This window comes from Lepidothrix coronata, unplaced genomic scaffold, assembly GCF_001604755.1.
Source record: "Lepidothrix coronata isolate B3197 unplaced genomic scaffold, Lepidothrix_coronata-1.0 Scaffold183, whole genome shotgun sequence".
NCBI lineage: Eukaryota > Metazoa > Chordata > Aves > Passeriformes > Pipridae > Lepidothrix > Lepidothrix coronata.
Window position 1 is genome coordinate 1423445 of NW_016690363.1, and position 26210 is coordinate 1449654.

General features: G+C 46.5%; 1 protein-coding gene and 1 long non-coding RNA gene across 6 annotated transcripts in view; both read right to left on the minus strand.

Moving 5' to 3' along the window:
- ILDR2 (immunoglobulin like domain containing receptor 2) overlaps positions 1-16866 on the minus strand; it is a 39603-nt gene extending 22737 nt beyond the window's left edge. For 4 of the 5 annotated variants that reach the window (XM_017830795.1, XM_017830794.1, XM_017830793.1 and 1 more), the window contains exons 1-3: positions 16780-16866; positions 7507-7839; positions 6319-6438 (exon numbers count right to left, since the gene is read on the minus strand). In XM_017830795.1, the coding sequence (XP_017686284.1) occupies positions 6319-6438; positions 7507-7839; positions 16780-16825 (499 nt within the window). In that variant the 5' untranslated portion in view covers positions 16826-16866. Of the gene's footprint in view, positions 1-6318; positions 6439-7506; positions 7840-14700; positions 14979-16779 lie in introns of those variants that run through there. The other variant, XM_017830796.1, reaches the window with a different exon arrangement.
- A 1508-nt stretch (positions 16867-18374) lies between these two features.
- LOC108505077 lies at positions 18375-26210 on the minus strand. Its single transcript, XR_001877379.1, has 4 exons — positions 25822-26210; positions 22316-22416; positions 19656-19765; positions 18375-18742 (listed from the first exon to the last, which is right to left on the minus strand). It is a non-coding gene; the product is annotated as an uncharacterized LOC108505077 (long non-coding RNA).

Here is a 26210-nt window from a genome sequence, read left to right on the forward strand (position 1 = left end):
GAGTAAACTTTATCCTTTCTTTCCATCCTTCTCTTCAATTGGAGGGAGAAACAGCAGCAGCCCCTTTTGGAGATCAAAGTTTTAGCAGGCAACAGAGACCTCCAAGGAGGCTGTTGCCATGGCTACCTTAGTAACAGAGGTCTTTTAATCACACCAGTCTCCTTTGTGAGCAGCATGGGGCTGTCGCTGACAAATAAGGAGGAAAAGAGGGGTAAAAAACCTTGGCAACAAGTAGCACTTCTAAACGGTGTGAAATAACTAACTAGGAGTAGGCTGGGCTAGGGGTCCTGGAACCAGATCACAAAGACGGCAGCACAGTGGTCTGGGGCAGTGCCCAATGAGGACAGGATGAGCACTCTGGGGGTAGGAGGGCACGAGCAGCCTTCCTGGCATCAGCAACTTTCCTGGATTTTTAAGTGGAAGGCTCCTGTGCCAATCACTTCCTTTGCCTGCTGGCACCACCCACCTTTGGTCCCGAAAGTGCAGCTCAAGGTCGACAAAGCCCTCTCCGTTGAAGTTCCTTACAGGCATCTCCCCGGCTGAGATCTGGCCCTCTCATCCCCAGCACGTGGCCAACAGCACCGATATCTCTGCCAGCTCCTTCGACCGAGCACTGGCTCAGATGCTACTGGCAATTTTTCAGCAAATCAGAGCAAAATCCTAAAACCAACGTCTTGTAAGGGAGAGTTTTGCCAAGAACTTTTCAATCTCCAAAATCATGTCGACTTTTACAATACAGTCCCTCCTGGCACAGAAGAGACTCCAAACCTGGCTATATTTATACCAGCTTTTGAGTCACTTTGCTGAGTAAGAACTGCCTTATTAGCATTGCACATCGTACACACGTGTCCCAGTAGAGATTTGTCCTCTCTGAAAGCCAACACATGTCTCTATTAGTACGTTAATTACAGCACAATTTGCTGTGTGTATGTATCTACATTCTTTCCTACCTATAGGTGTTAAGACTTTGATAAATTTTGGGGTTAGCCTGTATAGATATTGGCTGGTAATACAAACTACCGAAGTTGGCAGTTTACCCTTGTTAAGTGCCCTCTTTGGAAACTAACAAAAACCTCAAGTGCTAATTGTTGTTGTTTAAAGGACAACAATGGGAGAAGCTGAAGGTTCTAAAAGGTTTATCCGGGGAACTGATAAAAAAACTGATAAACTGTCAGCCTGACCTTGGTGGGTGGACATGGCGGTTACAGGACAACCAGAGGATCAGATCCGGCCAGCACGGATTTACAAAAACCCAGCAGGTCCTGTCTGACCAACCTTATCACCTTCTACAACCAGGTGACCCACTTCGGAGGATGAGGGTAAGGCTGTACCCTACCTGGACTTCAGCAAAGCCTTTGATACTGTCTCCCACAGCATTCTCCCAGAGAAGCTGGCAGCCCACAGCTTGGACAGGGGTACTCTCTGCTGAGTTAAGAACTGGCTGGATGGTCCAGCTCAGAGAGTGTCCACTTCTGGGCCCCTCACTACAAGGAAGACATTGAGGTGCTGGAGCGAGTCCAGAGAGGGGCAACAGAGCTGGGGAAGGGTCTGGAGCACAAGTGTTAGGAGGAGTGGCTGAGGGAGCTGGGGCTGTTCAGCCTGGAGAAAAGGAGGCTCAGAGGTGACCTTACCACTCTCTTCAACTACCTGAAAGGAGGTTGTAGACAGGAAGCCTCTTCTCCCAGGCAACTAGTGACAGGAAAAGAGGCAATGGCCTCAAACTGCACCAAAGGAGGTTCAGGTTGGACATCAGGAAGAATTTATTCACTGAAAGGATGGTCAGGCATTAGAATAGGCCACCCAGGGAAGTAGTGGAGTCAACATCCCTGCAGGTGTTCAAGAAATGACTGGGTGTGGCACTTGCTGATGTAGTTTGGTTGACAAGGTGATGATTGGTCAAAGGTTGGACTTGATGTTTTTTTCCAACCTTAATGATTCTGTGATTAATTATAAAGTAGTATTTCACTAATATATAGTTTATATAGTATTTGCTGCCCAAATGAAGGGGAAAAGAGCACAGCCAATGGCTGTCTAGCAAAGCATACGGATCACTACCCAAAGTATCAAACCAACAGCTGGGATTAGTGGAGCCCTTTCCTGCCTCTTCCAAGAACTTGACAGGTCCTTGAAATGAAGCCACTGTTTCATGAAGCATGTCTAAGCTATGTAAACTCTCAGAATGCAAACACTGCTGAGCCTGCACAGACCTACACATCTCAGGGTACCCAGCTGAGCTGAGCTGTACCTACAGCCACTGCTCTACAGCTGCACCAGCCTGGCAAGGAGCTCCCACAGGACCCTGCACATGGTTAGTAAATTCTGGCTCTTGGGAAGGCTTACTGGGTTATACACAATCCCATGCAACTAAACTGGACAGCCTCCTGATGTGAGAAGGCCACATGAAGAATGGGGTATCCCCTGACACTGCCCTGTACTTCCAGTGTGAAGGGCACTGCAGGCAGGCACCCTGCACCCACTGCACTGGTACATGTGCAGTTCCTTCAGAAAGGCTGCAATGAATTACTTTACTGGAGCCCACTGACATTCTCATATAAAAAGCAGTACACAGGGGCTATGAATAACAACATGATTAATAGCACTGTGTTTCAAGAAGCAGGACACTAGCTGATAGCTACTGTGACAGAAACGTACTTTTTAAACTGTTGCATTCAGCCTTTTAGATTCAATCGCATTAGTTCTAAAAAATAAAAACATACAAAGTTGCAAATGGATTCACTAGCCCAGCTATAATGTCAGCAAAGGTTCTACATTTCTAGTAACGCACATGAGTGCAGAGAGCATCACTTGGCTCCTGCTGTGGAATTGCTAAGCTCTGTCCAGTCCTGCTGCAGCAGAAGCAGAGCTCATACAGCTTCCAGCACACTACACCCCATTTGGAGATTCCAAAGACCATCAAAATACACATATATCAGAGAATCACAGAATCATTTAGGTTGGAAAAGAACTCTTGAGACTGTTAAGTCCAACCTATGACCGAACACCACCAGGTCAACCAGACCATGGCACTGAGTGCCACGTCCAGTCTTTACTTCAACACCTTCAGGGATGGTGACTCCACCACCTCCCTGGGCAGCCCATTCCAATGTTTAACAACCCTTTCTGTGAAGAAATTCCTTCTGATGTCCAACCTGAACCCCCCAGGCACAGCTTGAGGCCACGTCCTCTTGTCCTGTCACTTGTCGCCTGAGAGAAGAGACTGACCCCCACCTTCCTACAACCTCCTTTCAGGTAGTTTTAGAGAGCAATAAGGTCTAAAATATGTATTTTATATACAATAAGTGTGTAATAGTACTTTTTATTTAAATTCTTCCCTCACTCTACAGGAAGTTCACTACCAGTCAATCTCCTCTTGTGTTTCTGAGGCGCAGAGGTTACTCTCCCTCTTCCCTCACCTGCACTGATTCCATCAGAGAGAGTAAAGGCCCTGACTAAGCAAAAAGACACTGGTCTTCTCAGCAAAGCACATAATAAGCACATGCTTAACATCAGGTATGCTTTACAAATCCTATCAGCTTTGCTGAGCACAAATGGATATAAATAAATGCTTTTATGCTCTTCTGAAATAGGCCTGAAATGAAGGCAGCACAAGGGATTCTCTGATGCTACGCAGAGCTGACCAGCAGCTCTGTGTGCCAACACGACACATCCAGGTGACAAAACCCAACATGCAAACCCATCATGGCCCAGGCTGACTGGCTTAAGAGTTCACTGGTAGTCTCAGTGATTGCTTCCCTAAGAAAAAAGAAATGCTGTAACTTGCTCAGGTTTTGGATTTTGCTCCAATTTGTGATAAAGCAGCTTTTGACCGATTTTTAAAGGTGTGATTCACTGTATAAAAGCAGGACCCTCCACTTTTGGCTGAACAAACTTCCATTAATTTATTAGTGCTATTAGGTATCTACCATTTTTGCCTCTCACACCTTTCATGGTTCCCACATGCTGTAAAACTGCCCTGTCCACCAGTATCTCTCTCTAACTTAAACGTTCTGGTTTTCCTATCACCCCAAATGATAACGTGACAACGCCCTGGTCAAAATCCTAATTTAAGCTTAAATCATGCAGCAACTCCAAAATAAGCAATGTAAATTATATCTGAAAGCCCAGTCTCAGCAGGGAGCAAACAGCAATGTGCTGTGGGAATCATAGTGTCTCTCACACACCATCCCTCCACTGCTCCAACCTAACAGGGAATCTGGGTTCCACCCAAAGAGCAGAAACCAGAAAAACAGCAAACAAAACCCTTTTACCACATGTTTCCTAGGACTGTAGAATCGCTCCAATCTACATCTGTACCCAGTGTCTCCTTCCAAGCAGTGGCATGGAATAAAAAATGCCCCAGAAGATGCCAGAGTATTAAGAAATGGTATTTTCACCGCTAGCTGCTTTATCATTTAGCCATCAAAGGGGAGAGATAAAAGGAAAAAGAAGGAAAAGTAACGGCAAAGGCAGAAGTAAAAGGACAAGGTGGGAAGGGGGAGGGAGGCAGGGAGGGAAGTAACCCTGGAATTGCACCAAAAGCTGGAATGTTGCCTCCGTACACACTACCCAGGAAAAGAAATATTCACAAGCTGCGCCTAACAGCATGAGGCAGAACAAAGTATGCCCACAACAAGTCTGCTTCATGCTGCTGCCAAACTTGGCACGAGTGCTGCACACAGCGCAAGGTCAGACCCACAAGCTGAACAGAAAAGCAGATGTGGCCGAGGGTAACACAAAGCTACGTGTTTCCTCCCAACATAACCACAACAAACTGGGAACAGGGACACCAAGCCAGCTCCAGAGGAGGGGATTTCTATGTTTTCTCCCCACATAATCTTCTGTACACACCAAAAACCAGATTCTTCCTGTTACCATGGCACTGTTTCATCACTGGTGTCTGAGCACAGTTGTAGACACAAGAGGAAGACACCAAATCCTGAACAGGAAGGTGGAGAAAGGACAAAAATTCAGCAGCTCATCACCACACAGCCCCAGACAGGTCCTCTGGAGAGGGTATGTAACAGCTACCATTGCCATCTGGCAGATATAATGTTACCTGAGCCCACACAGGTCAGTCCTGGGCCTCTTATTAACTGGCATATTATACACAGTCACACCATGGGTTTGGACAGGCAAATGACGCTTTTCTGGAGGGACCAGGCTGAACTTCCACCTTCTGACCTTCCAATTGTCCATTGCTTGACCATCCTATGAAGGGCTGAGGAGACGTGGTGGTACTGTTACAGTGCCTCACCCATTCAACCTGGTTTACTTTGTGATGACAACTACAGCTCCAAATACAAATGTCGATTAAACTCTGGCCTTAGGCAGAAGGGCAAGGGCACTTGACAGATTTGTTCTATCATGCTTCCACATATCACCTAGACACTATTGGCCCAAGCTTTTTAACATTTCCTTCCCAGGATGTACAGAACCTGTACACCCAAGAACCATGCTGACTAGACAAATGTTGCTATCAGCAGGTCTTAAGGAGAGTTGGGAAAAACTCAACTGAGGCATCTAGGGTTCAACTACTACAGCTGGCTCAAGGCACATCAATGAATGTCCCTGAAAGGCCCATTCCACTCTGCTTTTCTCCTCTAGCTGGGATGGGTGCTTTTCTGACCTTTACAGTGAGCTGGATCATGGAAGCCATCACTGAAAACTAACCCTGCAAATAGGAAAGAAACTGCTCACCACACTGCTCAGGGGAGCTTAAGCCAAGCATGCAGACCACACAGAGGGTATAGCTCCTTTCAGTGGGAGCACCAGCTCAGACCTCACTGGGGTGACTATGAAACTTCACCTCTAACTGGACAAGTAGCATTAGGCAGACAAAATAACCTCCCAGACTGACACACCTAACACAGTACTTCTTGACATCCTTACAGGTCAGAAGAGCGGGACAAAGGGAATGCTAAAAAGACAGCAAAAATCATAAGATTTGCTGTCTTCTGGGTGTCTATTTTTAAAAGACTCTGTCTCAAGTGTTCATTTTGCCGCAAGTTTATTGTTTTGCACCTTAAAAACAAGGGTTCTGACTTTCCACAGCCCTGCACTCTCTGCAGTCACTGACGCCTGTGTAACGTGTGAGCGGTGTGGGTGTAAACACTCCTATTCTGGTTTGGTAGCATTTGCCACCCACTTTGCCAAGGTGTGAATGACTGCACAAGGTGCAAGGCAATGGTGAAGGTGCTGTTTTACACAGCTCCTACACCCCATAGTAATATGGTGCACAGATATGTGGAGAGAGCGAGAGGGCAGAAGGAAAGGTGCATCAGGTATCTGCTGAAAAAGCAATCTGACAAGAGGGCTCACCCAGCACAAGCAGCTCCACTGATTCTTCATTCTTGCCCTCCACGTCATCTGGTGTGATAATAAGGCAGTAGTAGAGCCCACTGTCTCCCCACATCAACTTCCCAATCTGCAGGTCTGCATCTGGAAGGCAAAAAAGAAAAGTCAAGCTTCCCCTCCAACACCTAAAGGAAGAATGAAGCGTTGAATGCACTGTGTCCACCTCTGTGTCCCAAATCCACTTCATTTCCTTACTAAGGAGAGGGGTTAATCTTATCCTGAACATCACAGTATTTAGGAAAAAAACCAACAGGCTCGGGACTTGGAGCTGCAGGTGGGAAGACAGATAATGCTGCAGAGGCAACTCTGCAAGTGCCAAGAGCAGAAGGGGTAACTAATGTCATTTTCTATCCTCCTCCATGGCCTGGGGACCCAAAATATTTACATCATTAAAGAAGGGCTTAGACATTGTCTCCCCTACTGCACCTCAGTCATCTGCCAGAGGTTACAGGGAGACAAAGGAAAACATTCCTCCTTGCTGAGGTTGATCACACACTCTCCACTTCTGGTGAGGAGGTGTCTTGAGCCAAGCAGAAACCTTTTACTTTGGAGGGACAAGGTTTCTCACACAGCCTTCCAGAAAAAAATCTATCAGGACCCTGACACCCCTCATCTCCACCCAACAGGACTTCGCCCCACAGAAATCTCTTCTCACTGCCCAAGGCTGTGTGGCTTTAGATTCATTATAGCTAAAGTCCATGGCTGAGCAAACATAAGGCGTAGGATAATCTGAGGATTTTGGAACTAGGAAAAAAATCAGTAGGATTTGTAAGGAAGAAAAACCTAGCTGGCAGAGGCTGAATTCATATCTCTCTTGCTGGAAATCTAGATTTCCTTTGTTAAGGAAAATCCATATACAGAGCAATATGCAAAAGCCAGGAATGAAAACATTCCACTTCACTGAAAGGAAAAAAAGAATTCTGTATCTGGGTTGGAGACCTACATGGAGACAAACAAAAGGAAGTGCCAAAGGAAATTACGTTTGGGTCTAGGGTTGGTTGGCTGGCTGAATCCTGAATGTCCGACATACAATCCCATCCCACAGCCCTTTCTAAGGGAGTTAACCAGACAATTACTGCCAGATTCCAGTATCCCAAATTGCTAAGGGTCCATTCCAGCCCCCACCAAGCATGACTGGGGTAGGAGAGTTACCGTGGACAATGCTGACATCTCTTTCCTTATAGAAGTCTCCTATAGTGATGGCAGATCCCTGTTTGGAGGCCACGACACGGACTGTCCTTCTGCTGTCCACACAGTCCAGGTACGGATCCCAGTCCAGGTTCCTCTTGCTCATTGTTTGTAACCCAGAGGTCACCATTCCCAAAGCTTCTCCCATCCGGTCCTGGCAGTAAGATTTGTACCTCCACTGCACCACAGCTGGTTGGGTGGAAGAAGTAGAGAAATGGCAGCGAAGCAGAGCAGGCTGAAACAGCATGGCCACCTTCTTCTTCTCAGGCACAGTGACCTGTAACCCTTCCACCTCAGCTAAAAGACAAAAACATGAGTATCATATGCCTTGGCACTGCTTGAAGAGGGACCTACTGCATTTCATCACAGCATCATTCTCCCCCCACACATAAAACTGTCCCTCTGTTTCAGGTGCTAGGGTGCAATATTCCTCAATGTATGCTGCAAGGACGCATGTTGGCAGCAGAAGTAAGTTTGCTTTTTTCCTAGCCTACAGCCACAAATAAAAATACACCATGATGGGGCTGAAGGCTCAGATGTAGCACCCTTATGCTGCACGGGCCCTAACACAGTGGTGTGATGATTCACAGCTTCTGTGGCAGGTTCACGGATAAGGAAGAGGTATTTTAGGGATGGCCATGCTGCACTTCTACAGCAGGTCAGCCAAGGGGTCAGATCCCAAGTTCATAACAACCCTACTGCAGAATAAGTCACCCCCCCTCCCTATTTCAGTGGCATCACACTTCCTCTTTGTAAGCCATGCAACACACAGCACCTGGCCCAGCCTGTTGTGCACTGGTTCCCAGTTAGTGCTGCTTGCTCTGCCAACCTCTAGAGATGCATGAAGGAGTGGATCCAAATCAGACAGCTCATCCCAGGGCTGGCAAGTAGTGCTGAGAGAAATTGCTCCATGTGGGAGGTGTGGAGAAAAATGGCCCAAACACTCAAGTTTTTCATATTCCCAGGGAGGAGAGGGATCTCAATATGTAATGTTTATCTACCAGCTGACAGGAGAGCTGCAGCCTGGAGCTCTGATGTATTAAGGCCCCAGAGAAGACGCATGGGACTGCTGCCACATCCTTATGTAGCTTAGGGAGAAGAAAGAGTCAGTGAGCAGTGTCAGTAGAGCCCTTGGGAGAGTGAGGTACTCCATCTACCCACAGGGGAAAAGCCAAAACCTTCCCCACATGCCCTTCACTGCTTCTCTCCTTGTGCTGCAGGCAGCAATGCCTTGGAGCACTTACACAACACTGGAGAAAAAGGAACCAGAGTCAGTATTGAAAATATTGGTGATGATTCCCTACTCACAGTTTACACACATCCCAGAGCAGTGCACGATGAAAAAGAGGACAAGACACAAAAGACATTCAAGAGAATAGAGCAGAAGAGAAAGTTTACACAACATCTGGAGAATGGACTGATGGACTTAGGGAACCTTAGGGAGGAACAAAAGACTGAGGACAAATAAAGGTTTCCTGATGTCAGGAAGCAGCAGAAGAGAAGGGAAAACACCAAGAAAGAAGAAAACAGACAGAGTAAGGATAGAGTATCAGGGTAAGTATAGGAAGCAGAAGGATAAGCAGGATGACAATCATGGAAGCTCACATTCAGCTGGAAGAAACTGAAGAAGGTGTCTCAGCCCAGGTCAAAATAATTTCAAAGGACTGGAGTTGCAGGAGATTAAGAAAAGATGTAGAGAAGAGAGGAAAAGGAGTCAGCAAAAATAACCCACCCACTCCAGAAAGTGGAGATGAAAAGGAGATGGAAGCTGGCCAAAGAAAATGAAATGACAGGAGGTATCTTTAGAATGGGGGAAAAAAAGGCATAGACTAAAGCACTGGAGCTTGAAGCAGACAGAGAGCAATAAATGTATCGACAGTATGACAACAGCAGGCATGAAGAGACAAGGTCGAGTTGGAGACAGCTGCAGACCTGAAAAGCAAAAGCAAGGAGAGATTGCACAACCAGCATTCAGAACCCAAGGAAAGTGAAGAGGTTGGAACAACAGTGAATATTAAATTCAACACGTTATCTATGTCCAAACTACTAATCACAACCAAGCCTACAAATACCACTCAGAGGATAAAAAGACTGCATGGACAGGGCCTAGGGGAAAGTTTATTTCAGACAGGCAAGATGGTCCCTGACACTAAAAAAAGAGTTACTGATCTAGGCAGGACTTGATGCTGGGGACTATTATGTGAAGGCCTGAAGCGCACAGGGGTGCTGTGGCATTTGCACATAAATGCCATATTATGCATAAAACAAATGCATGACATCATGGATATAATGCTTATGCCACATGGAAGCTGCACAAGAGATATTGGTCCTGACAGAAGCGCTTGGACACAAATCCAAACACCGAAGTGTGGGTGATCTCCAGAGTGCCACCAAACACAGCTGAGGTCTCCCACAGGAGGGGCAGGGCCATGAGGCTGTTCCTGTACTTTTCCAAGGCACAGGCAAAGAGACAATTCAGGAAGCAGCCACTGGGACGTTTCTGCCAGGCCTCCTTTTCCCAGCAACCAAACGCAGGGGCCGTGCAGCACTAAGGGAACGACAGCACTTGCTTCTCAAGGTGAACCGAGCGGCGATGTCTTATTCTCTCCTCTCCAGAGATTTGTGCTTTCTGGGTTGCATCTGGATGCAACAGACAAGACAAACACCTTGAAAAACAAATGGGTCCAGGTCAGACCTGTGTCTGGCAACTGTGTGCCTGACCACTCGCAGTCTGAGGCCAAAGCCAGCATGTGACATGAGCTGATCAAGTGACTCATCACGTTACCTCAGCTTCAGGGATAAAACAGTGACACACTGAATATTTAAATCTTTCCCTTGTGAACCAAGTACTCTGCTTAGTAAACACTGTGCTTTCAGCTAACCATGCACTGTAGCCCTCCTTTCCTGTTAATGAGATTAATGAGTTTGACAAGCCAGGGACTGCTTTAATAAATGATTAGCTGAGCTTTAGCAAATTCTCATCTGACTAACTTTCCCCACCATACCCCCATGTGAATGTCTATATCAAGAAAAGAAACGCAGCTTTTGGGAACACACAGGAATTTTTTTTCTAGATTATTCTTTTTCTAGCTTTTTGGAGACGTGCAGAAAATTATCTGGCATTTTCTATATCATATCCCAAGCTCTTTATTAACTTCTGAAGTATTATTTTCGGATTCTTTCCAGGAATAGCATTTAAGAGCAACACACCACCTCAGACTGAGAGACTGGAGCAGTGGAAACTTTAGATCTATTTGAGTCAAATTATATATAATTATATATGGCTGAACTGGGAAATTATACACCTGTTATTTCCTCTGCCAAAAAAAAAAAAAAAAAAGGCTGGAATTGATTCATGTAGCACGTCACTGCTGTAACAGTGTCCATCAAAAAGGCCAACGGGATGTCTGACAGCCTGAAGACAAGATGGTAGCTTTTACACGGATCAGTTACGTCCATGCACAGGAATTATAGTGGTCTGCTTAGGACCTCCTCACCTTCAAGAAGAAACCGTGACCTCAAAAAACTTCAAGAGACTAGCCAAGATAAGAAAAGCCTCAGATGTATCACAGGGCAGAACTCTGGGTTGTTAATGTAGCAGAGAAAAAACTTGAAATACATGAAAAACAATGACAAGCCGAGTGACAGCACCACAGTAGCTTTGTCTAGTTCAATACAAGTAGGACTAAAAAGAAACTGAGTTGTGTTGTGCTATGTTTTGATTAATGCAGACAGAGCAAGATTAGCCTTTACTTCAAAATCCTCATAGAAGTGCAATTCCTGCACTCCAGAGAAGCAACCTGTTCATTGTGAATTTCACAACGTTTGAAGTTTCACAAGAAAAAAAAAAATCTAGCTCGTGAGAGTACTCTAACCATTTTGCTTTCCATCCTTCTTGTTCTCGTAAACCCTCAGAAAAAGGTCTGAAAATATTAATCAAGTGCACCTTAAAAAACCAGATATCCTTAGTCTTAGAAAATAAAAAGAATCCATGGTTTTGTGTGCCTGTACATGTGTATATACACAGTCCCAGAGAAAAAGCTTAAAAATAATCACACTTCAGAAATATGATTGTATGGGGTCTGTCTGCTTCAACTGGCAATGTGCATTCCTCTCCTCTCTCTGTTTCTTTTCCTAAACTATCCTCAGATTATGCATTCAAACTATGCAATCAATGCTACACACAAGCTATCACTAATACATTTCACTGGTGATTAAAGCAAATTCCAGGAAGTGATTACAGAGGGGATATTTGTAAGGGCGCCTTTGAGCCTTGTGAGTCTGATCTCCATAAGCGCCTTCCTTGAGCAAAAGAGAGAAAGCGATTGAGGGGTGATAACTGAGCCTTTTGCTCTGCCCTTGCCCTCCAGAGAAGTCTATGCCTCCCTGAGGTGAAATGAATCCCAGGAAGATTTACCTCCACCACACAGCCTTAAGTTAGCCTCTAATAATAGAATCACAGAACAGTTTGGGTTGGGGGGGACCACAAAGATCATCTAGTCAGAATAAAATTGATCTAAAGCACCAATCCCTGTAATGGCAAAGCCACACAGTGTAGTTCAGCCTAATGGGTCTCAGGCTGCATCCTTCTGGCACACAAGATTTGAGTCCAAGAGAAGGCAGGACACAATATTCTTCAGGTCAGCATGAGTCTCCCTGCCTGTGCATGCATCTCATCTCTTTCTTTGCTATTATTTGGCTCACACTACCACTTGCCCAAGGTAGCACAGCTGATGCTATAAAGCTACAAAAATTACATCCTCCCAGTTTTACACACCTTTATTGACAGAAGTTGTTGCACGCAGTTGGGCCCTAAAACAGGCACCTCAGGAAAACTACTCCCAGACTATACCTAAGGGCTTCAGCAGAAAAGCATACACTCATTGGCAAGAGACAGTGCCCCTAGGGCATAGTTTATAACATCTCTCTGAACAAAATAAACTGTTGGGCAAAAGGATCTTTGTTTATTGCACCTTGGCTACTAAGCATCATTTAGAAGTGTCCTTTCCCCCTCTGCTGAATACTGGCACACCATCCACTCTCAGATGTGGATCAAGCCTGAATCAGGAAGTGCAAGACCTGGACTTCGAGGTCGGAAAGTTAGAGATGATAAACAGATGTGTAAACTGATGAATGGAGAGCCAGTGGGATCACTAGGATTGTGTTGTAGATTCTTGCCTACTCATGCTGGACTAAATCCAATCCATGCAATTTATCAGCAAAAGCCATCACCATCAGATTGTGTTGAGTGCCTTTTGGGAAATGAATTGGATGGCTTGGTCTGGTTCCTATCAGACTTGTGTTCTTAGCTACGTGACCACTAATTGTCAGCTTTTTCAGAAGCAAGAAACCAACTCCTGAACAGGTCAGGTGCAACTGAGATGAAAGCATGGATCTGATTTTTTGCAGCTCCATAGCAAAACCAAGAATTTCAGCTCTCTGACTGTTTAACCTGGAAAGGGGAAAGCCCACAGCAGCTGCAGAAAAGCATGGCCTTGCACACCCAGCACAGTACCTCAATTAAAGAAAAAACAATCCATGTAGGACAGCCCAGGCTGTGCAAACAGACTGGACTATTCCATGCTCTTCCCCATTCTCTGTGGTGCTGTTCCCAGGTACCCTGTGCTTCTGACTTTGGTCTCTCTTCATCACTTTCCCCATGCTCCTTACACTCCCTTATGACCTGCCCCTTTCACATATTGACAAAAGTCACCCCAGATGTTCTCAGGCAAATTATCTCAGTCTGGCCACCAGATCAAATCCACCCTGTCTTATCACTGTCTGAAAGTTGTTTTGATTGTCAGATGCCTCATGATTTACAGTATTGGTTTAGCATCCTAGAATTCATGCTCAGAACTATCACTCAGCAACTGATCACCACCACACCTGAGAACAAAGGAAAATAAATGGGAAGAGTCTCTCCGAGGTTTATAACACCAAGCATTAACACCTGTCCTTGGGATAGCACTGGAATTTCCACTGGTGCCAGTCCCACTCAAGGTGACCTCACAGGACTAGAAAGTAAGAAAAAATGTGAGATTTCTTCCCAGTTATGCTGCACGTATGCTCTGTGAAGCCAGGCAAGGGAAGTCAGATGAACATTTTGTGTCAAGACAGATGAGAGAGTCCATCCATTTCCCTGCCTTCCCAAGAAGCGTGCTCAGTTGGCCAGGAGACAGCAAAGAGCTGTGCTCCAGCATGCCCCCTCAGCCTGCTCTCCTGAACTGTGGCTGGGGAAGCTGAGGTAGTAAATACACCCACCTCTCTACTACACTATTGCACTGCAGTGGCTCTTCTGCATAGGGAGAATAAACAGGGACCAAGCCCTAAATTAGTGGTAAAAAATTACTCAGGAGGGAGAAAAGACCCCATTTCAACATGGGCAGTCTTCTAATTGTAATCTTTCCAAGCTTAGTCCAAGTTATGAGGCAGAAAAATATTGCTCTGCTTGTTCTGTGCATAAAACTGGAGCTCAGCCTCCAGTACAACACTTCTCTCTAGTTTTAATTGCATTACAAATTACAGCACTATTAAGAATAACGGTAAGCACAAGGAGAGGATTCATTCCAGAATCAAGCTGCACTTGGTAGTTTACAAAAACCAGCTTTACACAGTGACTTAAGAATACCTGGCAAATTGTATCTTCTTTCTATAGAATGAGAACACGGTCCCACACATATCTTAACCTGTGTGACCTCACAGGAAGGAATAAAGGATGACCTGTTCTTCATCCATTTGCTGTTGTTATTAAAACACTAGCTTTAGAAATGTGGGAGAGCAGGACAGGAGGAGAAGCCAAACCAAACCCTTTGTACCTCACACAGGATTTTTTGAAATTGCAGTAAGAACTCACAATGCGCAAAACCAAACAAAAGATAAATGCAAGAGCCAAAAATTAAAGACAAACAAAGGACAGAGAAGAATTACTGCTGGGAGGAAAGGAACTGCAAGTGCTGATTAGAAATTTCTCAGCCCATCTCGAGGAGGGAGGAGGGGAGAGAAGGGGACGGGAGCCTTCTTTTTCGTGCTCCCTTTGTCTCCCTGCTTCCTCCCCCCCATCTTGCACTCTGCCTCCTACCCTGGCCCCTCCACCTCCCAGCCCCCACTTCTCTTTCAGAGAGCAGAGTGCACCACTCAGGCTGGATTAGGGCTCCTTACCTTGATGCAGACCTTTCATTCCTTCGTACAGCCACTGGGGAGAGGAAAATCTTGAATCCATGTTTGCTAGCCTCTCCTCCCTTTCTGTGCACACACACACACTCACAGTCACACACCTTGGCTTATTTGCTTTCCTCTCGGCCATGAAAAAGGACAGCAGCACCTGATTTATTGCTGGGCAGCAGCGGCCAGAGGCTGGAGGGGAGCAGGCGGGCTCCGGCTGCCTCCATCTCTCAGCACGCAGCTGTGGATAACCTGTTGCCTCCGGAAGCCGGTGCCCACTGGCTCTCGACTAGCACCAGCAGCACGCAGTCCTGCCTCAAAACCCCGGGGCTAGAGGAAACGGGAAGGTCTTCCTACTACTGCGGCACCTCTCTCTCTCTCTCTCTCTCTCTGCATTGACCCTGCATGCTCCGAACAGCGGTCGCTGCCAGGAATCCTGAACTACCTTCGGTGGAGGGAGGAAAGTGTCAGCAGCCCAGTCTTTTAGCCTGATGGAAAAGTCCTGATCTATCCGCACATGTCCAGATAAAGGAGCTCTTTAAAAAGAGGGAGGAATGTAATGTCACGTTTATCTGCACCCTGTACTCCTTTCCCAGTCCCTGGATGCTGTTTTATCAGCTCATTACTATGGCTAGTGGGAAAGGAGCGGTAGTTGTGGGTGCGCTGGCACTCCAGACCAACTCGGTGAAGCAGGATACATTTGGAAGCAGCCAAATGGCAGGGAGGGAGGGAGGATGAGCTGGAAGCTGCTGAAGCCCCAGATGAAGCCGTGAAACCCTGGAAGGGAGCAGTAGGCAGGCACCGGTGTTGAAAGATGACTCAGAGCGAAAAAGCAAGGAAAGGGGTGGGTGGGTAGTGGGAGAGAAGTGTTATGACTAAAAGCCGAATTTACTGCTTGTGAATCCTAAATCTGAATAGGAAGAGGGAAGAGGCTGAGGTCTTCTTTGTGGGATACATCGGTGGCGGTGGGAAATATGTGCCACTTAAACCAAGTGCGTCTGTTTCTTTCAGCCTGTAACCAGCCTGCCTGGCTAAGTCATCCTGCTGCAGCTTTTCCTAAAGCCTGCTGCTCCTGCCTGTGCCTGGCTGCTGCACCGGCTCACAGGAGCCAGATCTTGTCCCTCAGAGAGGGCTCCCTCTTTCCTCCCTGATTCCCGGCTGCCCCGCCGTTCTCATTCTGTTTTAATCCTTCTCTTTTCCTCGCTGTCCAGCTCTCAGACCCAGCCCCTTTTCAGCTTGTTCCCCCTGCCCTCTCCCCCTCTTCGCTCTCCTCTCCGGCTCCCCTCCCCCTGGCTCAGGGAGGGAGGGCTCGCCCGACGGGCAAGAGGTGGTGGGCGAGCTGGGCTGGGGGGGGGGAGGCAATCCCCTCCTGCGGTCACAAAGGCCTGGGCACAACTGCACCGTCACTGGGAAGGCCCCCCTGGAGGCCGGGGCAGAGGCAGGGCAGCCCCCTCCTCTCACACCTCTGTTAGGACGGTGTGTGCAGTCAGGACACCGGGTAAAGGAGAAGTTCCTGCGATTGTTCCCGGCTCGGCAGGGGCGGGCGAGGGGGAGCCGAGGGTTTGTCGCCATCCCTCCCGCACCGCGGCCAAGGACACTCCAGCTCCCCCGCTTTCCAGCTGCCTTCCCGGGCCGGCTCCCACCTTCCCCGCCGCCGGCGCGCTTCTCTCCCGCCGGCCCCGCGGCGAACAAGGGACCCAGCGCCCCGCGGGCCACGCGGAGCGAAGCCCCCGGGGGCCCCTCGGACCTGCCCCCGGGGGCCCCTCGGACCTGCCCCCGGGGGCCCCTCGGACCTGCCCCCGGGGGCCCCTCGGACCTGCCCCCGGGGGCCCCGGGCGGGCAGGAGGCGCCGCTTCCCCCCCCCTCCCCGTCCCCAGCCCCTCTCCGCGAAGTCTCCGCAAACTGCACCGCGGGACGCCCCGCAGCAGCCCTCACCCCACGCCGGCTCCCTCCGCCGCTGCCCTCCCGCAGCATCTCCCCAAACCCCCCCATTTTCTCCCTAAAGAGAGCCGCGGAGCCCGGCGGGCTGGGCACGGCACGGGCACGTCGGGGCCGCCGGGGCGCCCGTGGCCCTACCTGCGAGCCACAGCAGGACGATCCATCCCAGGACGTGCCCATCCATCTTTCCCAGTGGTCCAGGCGGCGCGGGGCGGGAGGGAAGGAGGGCGGGAGAGGCGCGGGGGCGGCCCCGCTCGGGCAGCCGCCTCCCCGCAGCGCCGGCCGGGCTGGCGGAGCGGCCGCGCCGTGTGGCTCCGCTCCTGCTCCTGCTCCGCTCCTCCCCCGCCGCCGGTGCCCGCGGCCGCCCCCGCGGCTGTCCGGGCGCGGGAGGGGGATGCGGCTTCCCGAAACGGCTTCCCGAAACTGCTTCCCTGCCTCCCTCCCTCCGGCGAAGGCGCGTTTCGGTTGCCAGGTGCCGCTCCTCAGCCTACGGGCACCCCGGCACGTTCCTCCGCAAATCCTTCATTCTTCCCCCCGGCATCCCTCCGCTTCTTAGCGGGGTTCTTACAACTTCTAGTAAGCGCTTAAAAATGTCCCCGCCGATCGTCTGTCCTCCCCAAATTAACCTTAACGTGTACCTTGGGAAATAAGTGTAGACGGTTCCTGTTCGAAATTTCCCCGGGGTTTCCACTTCCAGCATGGGCACTGCAACTAATTACTGTAATTTTTAGATGAAGAAGGGATATAATTTTAGATGGAATATAATTTTAGATGAGGAAGAGGTGTTCTGGCTGTCAGCAACGGGCAGCTGACTTGCGGGGTGTTAAGTTGTTGTGCAAACGTGATAATGGGAGGGGATGGAAATTTTTTTGTGAGGAAGGCGACAGCGAACTAGATATACAGTTAAAAATGACATTTTAGAACATGGACATTGCTTGGAAATTAAATGGTCCTGGCCACAGTGAAGCCACATGGATACACACTCACTGTACTTAAAACTTTTACAGTTTCTGTGAAAACTTAATAAGTCAGTGGAATTATTCATAGGCCTAGAGCTGGCTCAAATAGCATCATGCTTCCTTTGGTGGCTCAGCACCTTCCAACATGGCACTCACCACTCACAGCATCCAGCACAGCTCCCCTTTGCACGTTTGTTGTTCACCCTCAGGCATTTTTCTTGCAGGGGCTTGGCTGGTCTTTGTAACCAAAGCTGGGATGATGCAGATATCAGCGATACACATGGGAGATGGGAGTAGTCTTCATCTCATCTGGAATCTGCCAAAGAACACGAACAATTCTGATTTTCCTAACGCAAAGCACTGCCAAAAGAGTGCACAGGGGTGCCTGCAGTAAAACTGTACAAGCCATTTTCTTTCTAGCAGGTATTTTCCAGGTGCTTGTAGATCCCTCATCATTTTGCCTTTCAGACTGAACTTCTCTACAGGCAAGATAAGCTTATTTTAACAAGTGTGAATGGAAGAAGATCAATAATTTCTGAGTGAAAAAGCATGTTTGCTGTGATAAAAGGTGTGTTGAAACATCCTTGGCTGTTTTTAAACAGATGTAGTCCCTCTGTTAGCATAGTTAAAGTAGAATTAAGCAAGGAGACAATCCCTAGGCAGCCAGTCTGTTTTTAAGTGTTTTATTCAGAGCTATTCAATGTTATTGAAAAATATTTTTCACATGGAAGCTTATTTTTATTCAACATTGCATTAAAAAAAAATACACACCCACCCCAATCACTGTTCTGATGTTCCTCTGACCTGATACCTTATGAATTTAACTGTTTTGCAGTACTAGCTAAAAGTCACTATTAAGAAGTAAACCTCTGTTAACACTAAATCATGTATATGTGCAACAGCCCACAGCGGTGTTCTCCTTTAGCACACAGGAATCTGACCCCCCACTGCCTTTGTCCATACTTGCAGGTGGAAGACAAAGTAGAAACTCTCACTCGGGCCACTTCAGCCTCCAGAAATACCTGTGGTTCCAGAAAACTCAGGTGGATACTGTGCATCAGCTGAGGGCCTGCCTCGCCATTTTTACATATCTGTAGGATACGTACGATCCATGAAGGTCTGGATGGGCTGAATTAAGACTCCTAAAACGTGAATATAACGTTATTTTTCTCTCCCTCCCTTAGCCATTTTTCCTGATAACCCTCAAAATCCTGACTCCTTGCCTTTTTGTGACTTAATTGGCCGGGAGTCTGATCCATGGTTTCCTGAGACAATGTTGATGTTGATATTATCTCATCTGTTTAACACTGGGAGCAGTACAATCCCTTATGTGTCACTATTGTTAGCTACTCCTAGGGGGTTTTTTGCTGTTTTGTTGGTTTTTTTTTTAATCCACTCCAGCTTTTGCAAATAAGTTTGGCATACATCAGTTGTGCTAAACTTTTGACTCACGACAAAGGAAGGAAAGATTTTCAATACACGGAAGCACCATTGTTTTGCATGTAACGATGGATTTATATCTGCTTTGAAATTCTCATAAACTCACTGTACGGTCCTTTTTCATTTAATGTGAGCTGTCATTTGTATACATCCACGTGTGATGGATGCCCAAGCCCGGAATAGATGTTCCAGATCTCTGTAGACCTTTGATCTGAGTATTGCAACATCTGAGCTGGCTTAATAGTTAATGTTGGGATGTTGTCTTTCCTTTTAGCCGGGTCTTGGAGACAGAAGGTTGTATGACTGCAGTTAGCCCCAGTTCACCCTCAAACGGTGGGGAAATTCCTATGCAATTAGCCAGATGGCTTCGAGCCACGGCCCAGCAGGGATTCTCTGTCCCTTGAAAAACAACATACCGGTAGACTTAAACCTTCGTCTCCCTCAGTAACTTCTCCCTGCTTGTCCTGCATAATTTAGCCCCAGATTGAATCTGAAGAATACCACACCTCAACACTGTTTGACATCGCTTATACCGTGATCCCACCCGAAGGAGTTCTCTAAGCAATGGGATCCCGAACAAATTCAGTTGAACAATAGGGAAACAAACAAACTCACTTTTTTATTCATGCTGTAGCAGCTGCTGGCTTTTTTCTCTCCTTGCCAAGTACTTCATTCCTCCCTCCCTCCTTTCATCTTCCAGTACCAGTCTTTTGTGGTCATTTCCTCTGTTGATAAGCAGAGTCAGCTTTTTAAATTACCAGCACGTGGAATGATTTACACCAGCACCTCACTCAGAATGACCCATCTCGGAAACATCCCCGAAAACCCACTGTGCTGCATGAAGATTTTCTTGCCATTCAGCCCCCTGGATTTCCCCTATAGAAATTTCCATAGAAACAGCGATTTCAGCAGCTTTCTGGGATGTCATACTACATTCAGCCAGTAGACACTGCTTTTCTTGATTTAATACTGAGACCAGCACACTACAGAAGTTATTAGGTGACACACCATCAATTCACAGCGTTTAGTGAGTCTCTTCAGCATAGCTACTAACTAAAACTTTTCCTCGTTTGCTTTGTCACACTGGAATCTCCTTTTAATCGTTGGTAGCTTCACAGCAAGACATCACTGAAATATATGCACTCTGGATATGTTGGGTTTTTTTCGAGCTGCCTTGCCACATTTGATAGCACAGTAATACAGAGCTTTTACTTCCCGTTAACATGAGGAGTGAGGGATATAGATATACAAACTGCTTTTGTTTTTAACCGTGGTGTTTGGACCAAGAAGTGTTTAGAATATTTAATGGAGAAATTTGACTTTCTCGTTGCAATGAGCCTTCAGTTCTGTAATGCAAATTCAGCATTAGAAAGAAACCAAGAGAACAGCATCTTTCTATAGTATTTATTTCTCTGTCTAAATATCCTGTGTTGCTCCTGATCCTTTTTTTAGATACCAAAAATCACAGCATAACTTCCCTACACTTCAGGGGGAACCTGAAATTTTCATTTAAGTCAAACACTAAGGACATGTCAGCAATAATGTTTTGTGAAGTTATTATATAGGCACACCACGACCACAAGTGAATCATCCCAGCTCACAATCCTGTGTGTCACTATAAGCAAAAATACACAGTATAGGAATAAGAAAACTCTGCTTGCGAACCTACAGATAACCAAGGAGATAACAAGTTGTTAAACCCTCTAAGGTTTTGGCTGTAGAGAAACTGTGGGCAGCAAAAATACCTTCAGGGACCTGGAGTTCATAACCCAGACTGCTGTGACTGTCTAATCCAGCTTTTTTAATAAAACAGGCCACATCACTTTGCCACATTACATCCATGTAGTTTGAACTGCACCCTGTTTTGTTACAAAAAGAATCACAGATTACTTTGGGATGGAAGGGACCTCACCCTGCCCCTAATTTCATCTGACTTCACCTTCTAGTACTGCCAAGCTCGAAGACAGGGCACTTTTAAGGCAATTTCTAAACAGAGGTAATGACAGACTATGATCAAAGCACCCTTAACATCCTCTCTGGAAGTTCAACAGACTGTTATTTTGCTATATTCTTGAGCTAACACCAGAAATAGAGAGGCTCAGTTGCTAAAAGGATCCCACTCTATCACCTATGTTATTCAGTATTCCCTCAATCTTTGTATTATTTGCAAGTAACTGTGATGACTGTATGTCTCCTTCAAAGGTATCAAAAAATATTTAGTAGTATGCAGCCAAAAAAGGACTTAAGAAAGATCTTGTGAAAAAGTGTGATTGCAATTCCTCATTTAAAATTACATTTTGAGACATCCTAAGCTAATGCATTATCTGGAGACTGGATGGTCTCTGTATCATAAATCTGTATCCTTGATTCAATGTTCTGTGGTCAAGTCACATGCCTCACGTGTCTGAATGCATTACCTTTAGTAACCACACTTAATATCTTTTTGATGCAATTACAGACCAATGTGACAGAATCTATTTGCTGCAAACCCACGTTGATTGGCATTAATTATGTTACTTTTCTTTAATTCATTATTGAAGCAACTCCTGTGTCAGCGGTTCCATTCTTTTGCCTGGAATCCCTGTCACTCTGACAGGTCTGTAATTACTCAGGGCATCCTACTTGGGGCCAGATCTAAAACAAGACTTTGGAAAAATTTTGGGCAATCTAAAAAAACCCTCATTGAGAAGCAGTTTGAGAAGGAAAGCACACATGTACTGTCAAAGTACACGCTTACAGTTCTCCTTCCCTGCATACCCAGATAGTACTGAGCACACAGATGTCTAACAAACACTCAACCCAAGGCTTACATATATTTGGGTTGTCGAAGGTAGATCCTTGTCTTATCAGATATTAAGGATTTCCCAGTATTTGTCCAGGATACTGGAACAACGTGATGATTTCCCTGGAGGCATGGCTTTAAGGATATTTGAAATTTATGGCATAGAGGGGATGCAGCTGTACCACACCTGGGCAGCTGGTTACCCTGTGGCTTGTATCAGCTTCAGTGGTCCTGGGATGTGGTGCTCAGCAGGGTCACAGCACTCACCCAGCAAGTCCCATGCATCCCACAACTCCATGACCTGCTGCACTGCAGCTCCCAGCACAAATGCTACTGTTTCTGGAGAGCAGACAGAAGCATATCAGCTCTCACTAGAGTTCCCTGTGAAACCTGGAAAAAAGATGCTGATACTACGTCTGAGGCCTGGTCCAGGACATTCACAATGGGTCTATCACTCAGCAAAGCCCTGCAAAGACAGGGTGATATGGCTTACCTTTTGTGAAAAGGCCTCCTGACTCCTAGTTGATCTAAGTTACATCCTTAAGCACATAGCTGAGGTGTAAGGCACCCTGAAGTCCTTTTGCAGTTGTGGCACTGTTAAAAAAAAGAAACCCAAGATTCAAAGATTCACTAGGTCAAAGGGAGTGGGACTAAGAGAAAGCTGGCAGCTGTAGCATACTGGTTAAATCATTCACCTGGGGAAGGGGAAACCTGCAGATTCTGATCCCTGAAATGTCTATGCATTACATATGAAACAATATAGTTACTGGACCAGAGAGGCAAAGTTTCCACTTTGTTTCAGTCTCCAAAGAGACAAATTCTTTTAAACCTACAAATTCTTTTGTAGGTTTAAAACCTCCATAACCAGGCTGAGAAAGACATCAGCTGTGACAGAAACTTGTCTTCACACACAGAGAGGAGTGCAGAGAGACAATGCCATGGGGGTAGCCCAGCAAACACCCTGCCTTGGCTCCTCCCAAACCTGTCTCAAAAGCCCATCAACAGCCCATTTCCACAAGTCCAAAGGCGCACAGGGACACAATGGCAGACGAGAAAGAACGCTCAGATAGGAACTCAGAATAAAGGGAAACCTGTCCAAGCCCCTCCCAGGGCTGTCCCAGGGAAGCCTCAGCTCCAGGGTGCAGACTTGAAGCCTATCAAGATGAGTCAACAGCACAGCAACTTTAGGTTGCAGCCTACGGATATAGGACTTGTTACAGGATGCAAGGGAAGAGCATTTCAGAATTGCATAGGGCTTCTTATGGGATGCTTAGGAGAGGAATCAAAGGCAAAGAAAGAGAGAGATGTAGATGATTTGGGAAGGAACAAGTAACAGAAAGAAATGGATAAGGGGATAGAAGACCCAGTTGTGTGTGTGAAGAGTTTGCTGGGCAATGTGTTTATCTGTCACGCACAGCCCATTCCCTTTTTCTTATTGAATTCCTTTATAACTTTTTTTCTGAGAGAAGGACTCCCTATTTTGCCTGTATGCATGTGTGGGGGCGTCTGTGCCAGCCTCTAGTCAAGCCATGGCTTGGAGAGTCCACATGCCTGGGTGACAGTGACTGGAGAGACAGGAGGAGGTCCTGACTTAAATGTCATCAGCTGTACTAGGTGAGAGGGTGGTGTGCCCTGAGAGCCAGGGAGAGGGGAGTGGATGGTTCATCCCTAATGGCAAAACAACAGGAGGAGCTGGGTTAAGCTGGGATTACATACTTGACCTCCCTTTGGTTGGACCTGGGAGGGTGGAGCTGCACCCGCCTCGCCTCTCTTGGGCTGATGGATCTGGCCTGACTCCTCTAACATAAACACCAAATATTTCACTCTGTGGGAGGGTGACATGGCCCCAGACCAGCAGGCAAGTGGGTAAGAACAGATGTGGTCACTGCAATGTTTTTTTGGAATAACTTTGCTCATTCTTTCTGACAAACAACTGCAAGACATACCTTGGAAAGATTATAACCGTGAATCCTGAATGAATGAATATACATTACTGGCAGAAAAGTTCCAGATAGTTCTTCTGCCAACAAAGTACTAGGGTACACAGACCCTATTTTGAGATACCTGTGGCAAACTCCATGCACTGATGGAAAAGCACAGGCTGGCAAATGAGTTCTCTGGACCATTTACAGTGATTTTATAAATTCTGGAGCTGTGTTTCCAAGGCCAGGTACCTAGGACCTGAAGTGTTGGCACATTACTTAATTGAATTAAGTGCCAAAAAAAAAAAAGCAATATATAAATACTGGCACAACACTTGCTGTCATCTGCTGGAATGGCCTCAGTGCTACAAATCAGTTATTTACAAATCAGTGTAAATGGTCCACAGAGCTCCTTTGCCAGCTAAGTTAAACAGTAGACAATTGAAGAGCTAAAACATGAGTTCAACAGAGGCACTGGGCTCTCCTCAGGGCTCTGGGGGAGAATACTGATGACATGGTGCTCTGGAGATGATCTGTTCCCTGTTCTTTTCTCTGTCCCCACAACCCACATAGGAAAATCCTTTCTCTCTCTGCTGCTTATGAATTTTATTTTCCAACCACACCTCTAGCCCTAGGAGAGCTATTAGTGGAGCCTTGTGTTTTTCAAACAGTTGATGAACCCATTATCTGAATTTCTTTAAAAGGAAGGGCTGCTAAAGGGTGGGTCCCAAAGCTGCACACAAGAGAAAAGAAAATGATGCAAAGAAAAAGAAAACACAAGTGCACAGATGCACTCCTAGCAACAACTCTTACAGTAATATAACAGTAAATACTTGCCTTTCCGCCTGAAAAAAACTAGACTCTGTGCAGATGTTTATATTTACAAGATACAAGTTATTTCTTGCAGTCTCTCCTCAGAGCTTTACCATTTAATGTAGCCGGAACTAGACCTGAATATAAATTATTTCCACAGCAGTGAAAGTAACTCTAAAAATGCTTACCTGTTTTCATCGAGGTTACATCACAATTTTATACATTTCTAGCAATGTGACTGACTCCTCCTGTATGTTTAACAGCAAATTTAGCAAACGGTTCACAAACATAAACCAAACTGTTTTCACTAGATTTGAGCCTCCAGAAGATTAAACTGCGCCAGCATTTTTTAACCCTCTGAGAAACCAGACACCAGGGAGATGCAGGAGCAATTTAATCTGACCTTACCTGACAGCAGTTCTACCACTGACAAACATAATCAGCTAAGCCAAATATTTAAGCCTAAACAAGAGCTACCTCCTTTGGAGCTGAACAGCCTTACATTATCTAACCAGAGGATGAAAAAAGTAGCAAGACTGAGGAAAAAAGAAGCAATGTTTTCCAGCGATTTGGAAATGCATGGAGGTGTTTCATCGCTGCTTTTATCCTCATGTCTAAGTTTAGAGCAGATTTAACAGGGCTGTGGGATAGAGAATTGCAAAGAATCTTTCAAGTCAGGGCTACACCGTTTATTTTTATCGAGATTGTCCAGACAACTCCACTGAAGATGGCTGCACAAGAAGCAGCACGATGGCTCTTGTTCTGCTGCACTACTTGTGCTCTGCAGGAACTGCAACCACATGCTGAAGGAGATCCCCCAAAAGACATGGGAACAGTGAGGAATGTGGGAGACATCACATGCCTCGGACAAGGAAAACCAGGCCAGTGAAGATCATTTGGGCTTTGAGAGAGATCAATAGAAAGCTTGAGGTCAGAAGCAAATCTGTGCTACTCATCAAGATGATGCAGATCAGATTATTTCCAAACTTTATTTTATCTGAACTGTGCAAACTTTCAGTGAAGGAAGTGTCAGTTATGTCAATGAGACAGATGGCAGGAAAAAAACCCAACAACCACAAAAAAACCAAACCAAAAAACAACCCAAACCCACAAAAAGACAATCTGAGCAGCAGCCTCAGTTTTGTATAACATGAGCTCCCAAATTATTTTTAATAAGCAAGTTTGCCTTTCCAAGCACACGCATGCCCTCTCACATCCTCCACTTTTCTGTCATATATCTGAAAACCAAACCCAGGGTTCTCACCTGAAGTTGGTCTCCACTTCTTCCTCCACTCCTTCCTGTACGTCCTGGGCCACTACCCCCATGATTTGTTGGCCCCTATTCTCACCCAGGCCCCCACGTCCTGGTAGCATTTTGAATGCTACTGGAAGCATCAGAAAAGGCACATCACCGTGATCATCTTGTCTTACAGAGTACCGGCTGTCAGGGAGCAGCAGGAGCCAGGCTGCTCCAGAAGGAGATGAAACAATGGGAGCCAAGGGGGCTCATGCAGATATCAGGGCAGGCATCCTGCCAGCCAGTGCCCAGCCCTACAGTGAGAGGCAGGAAGAGGTCTGTTTTGGCCCAGATGAACTACAGAATAATAGAATCATTTAGTTTGGAAAAGGCCTCTAAGATCATTGAGTCCAACC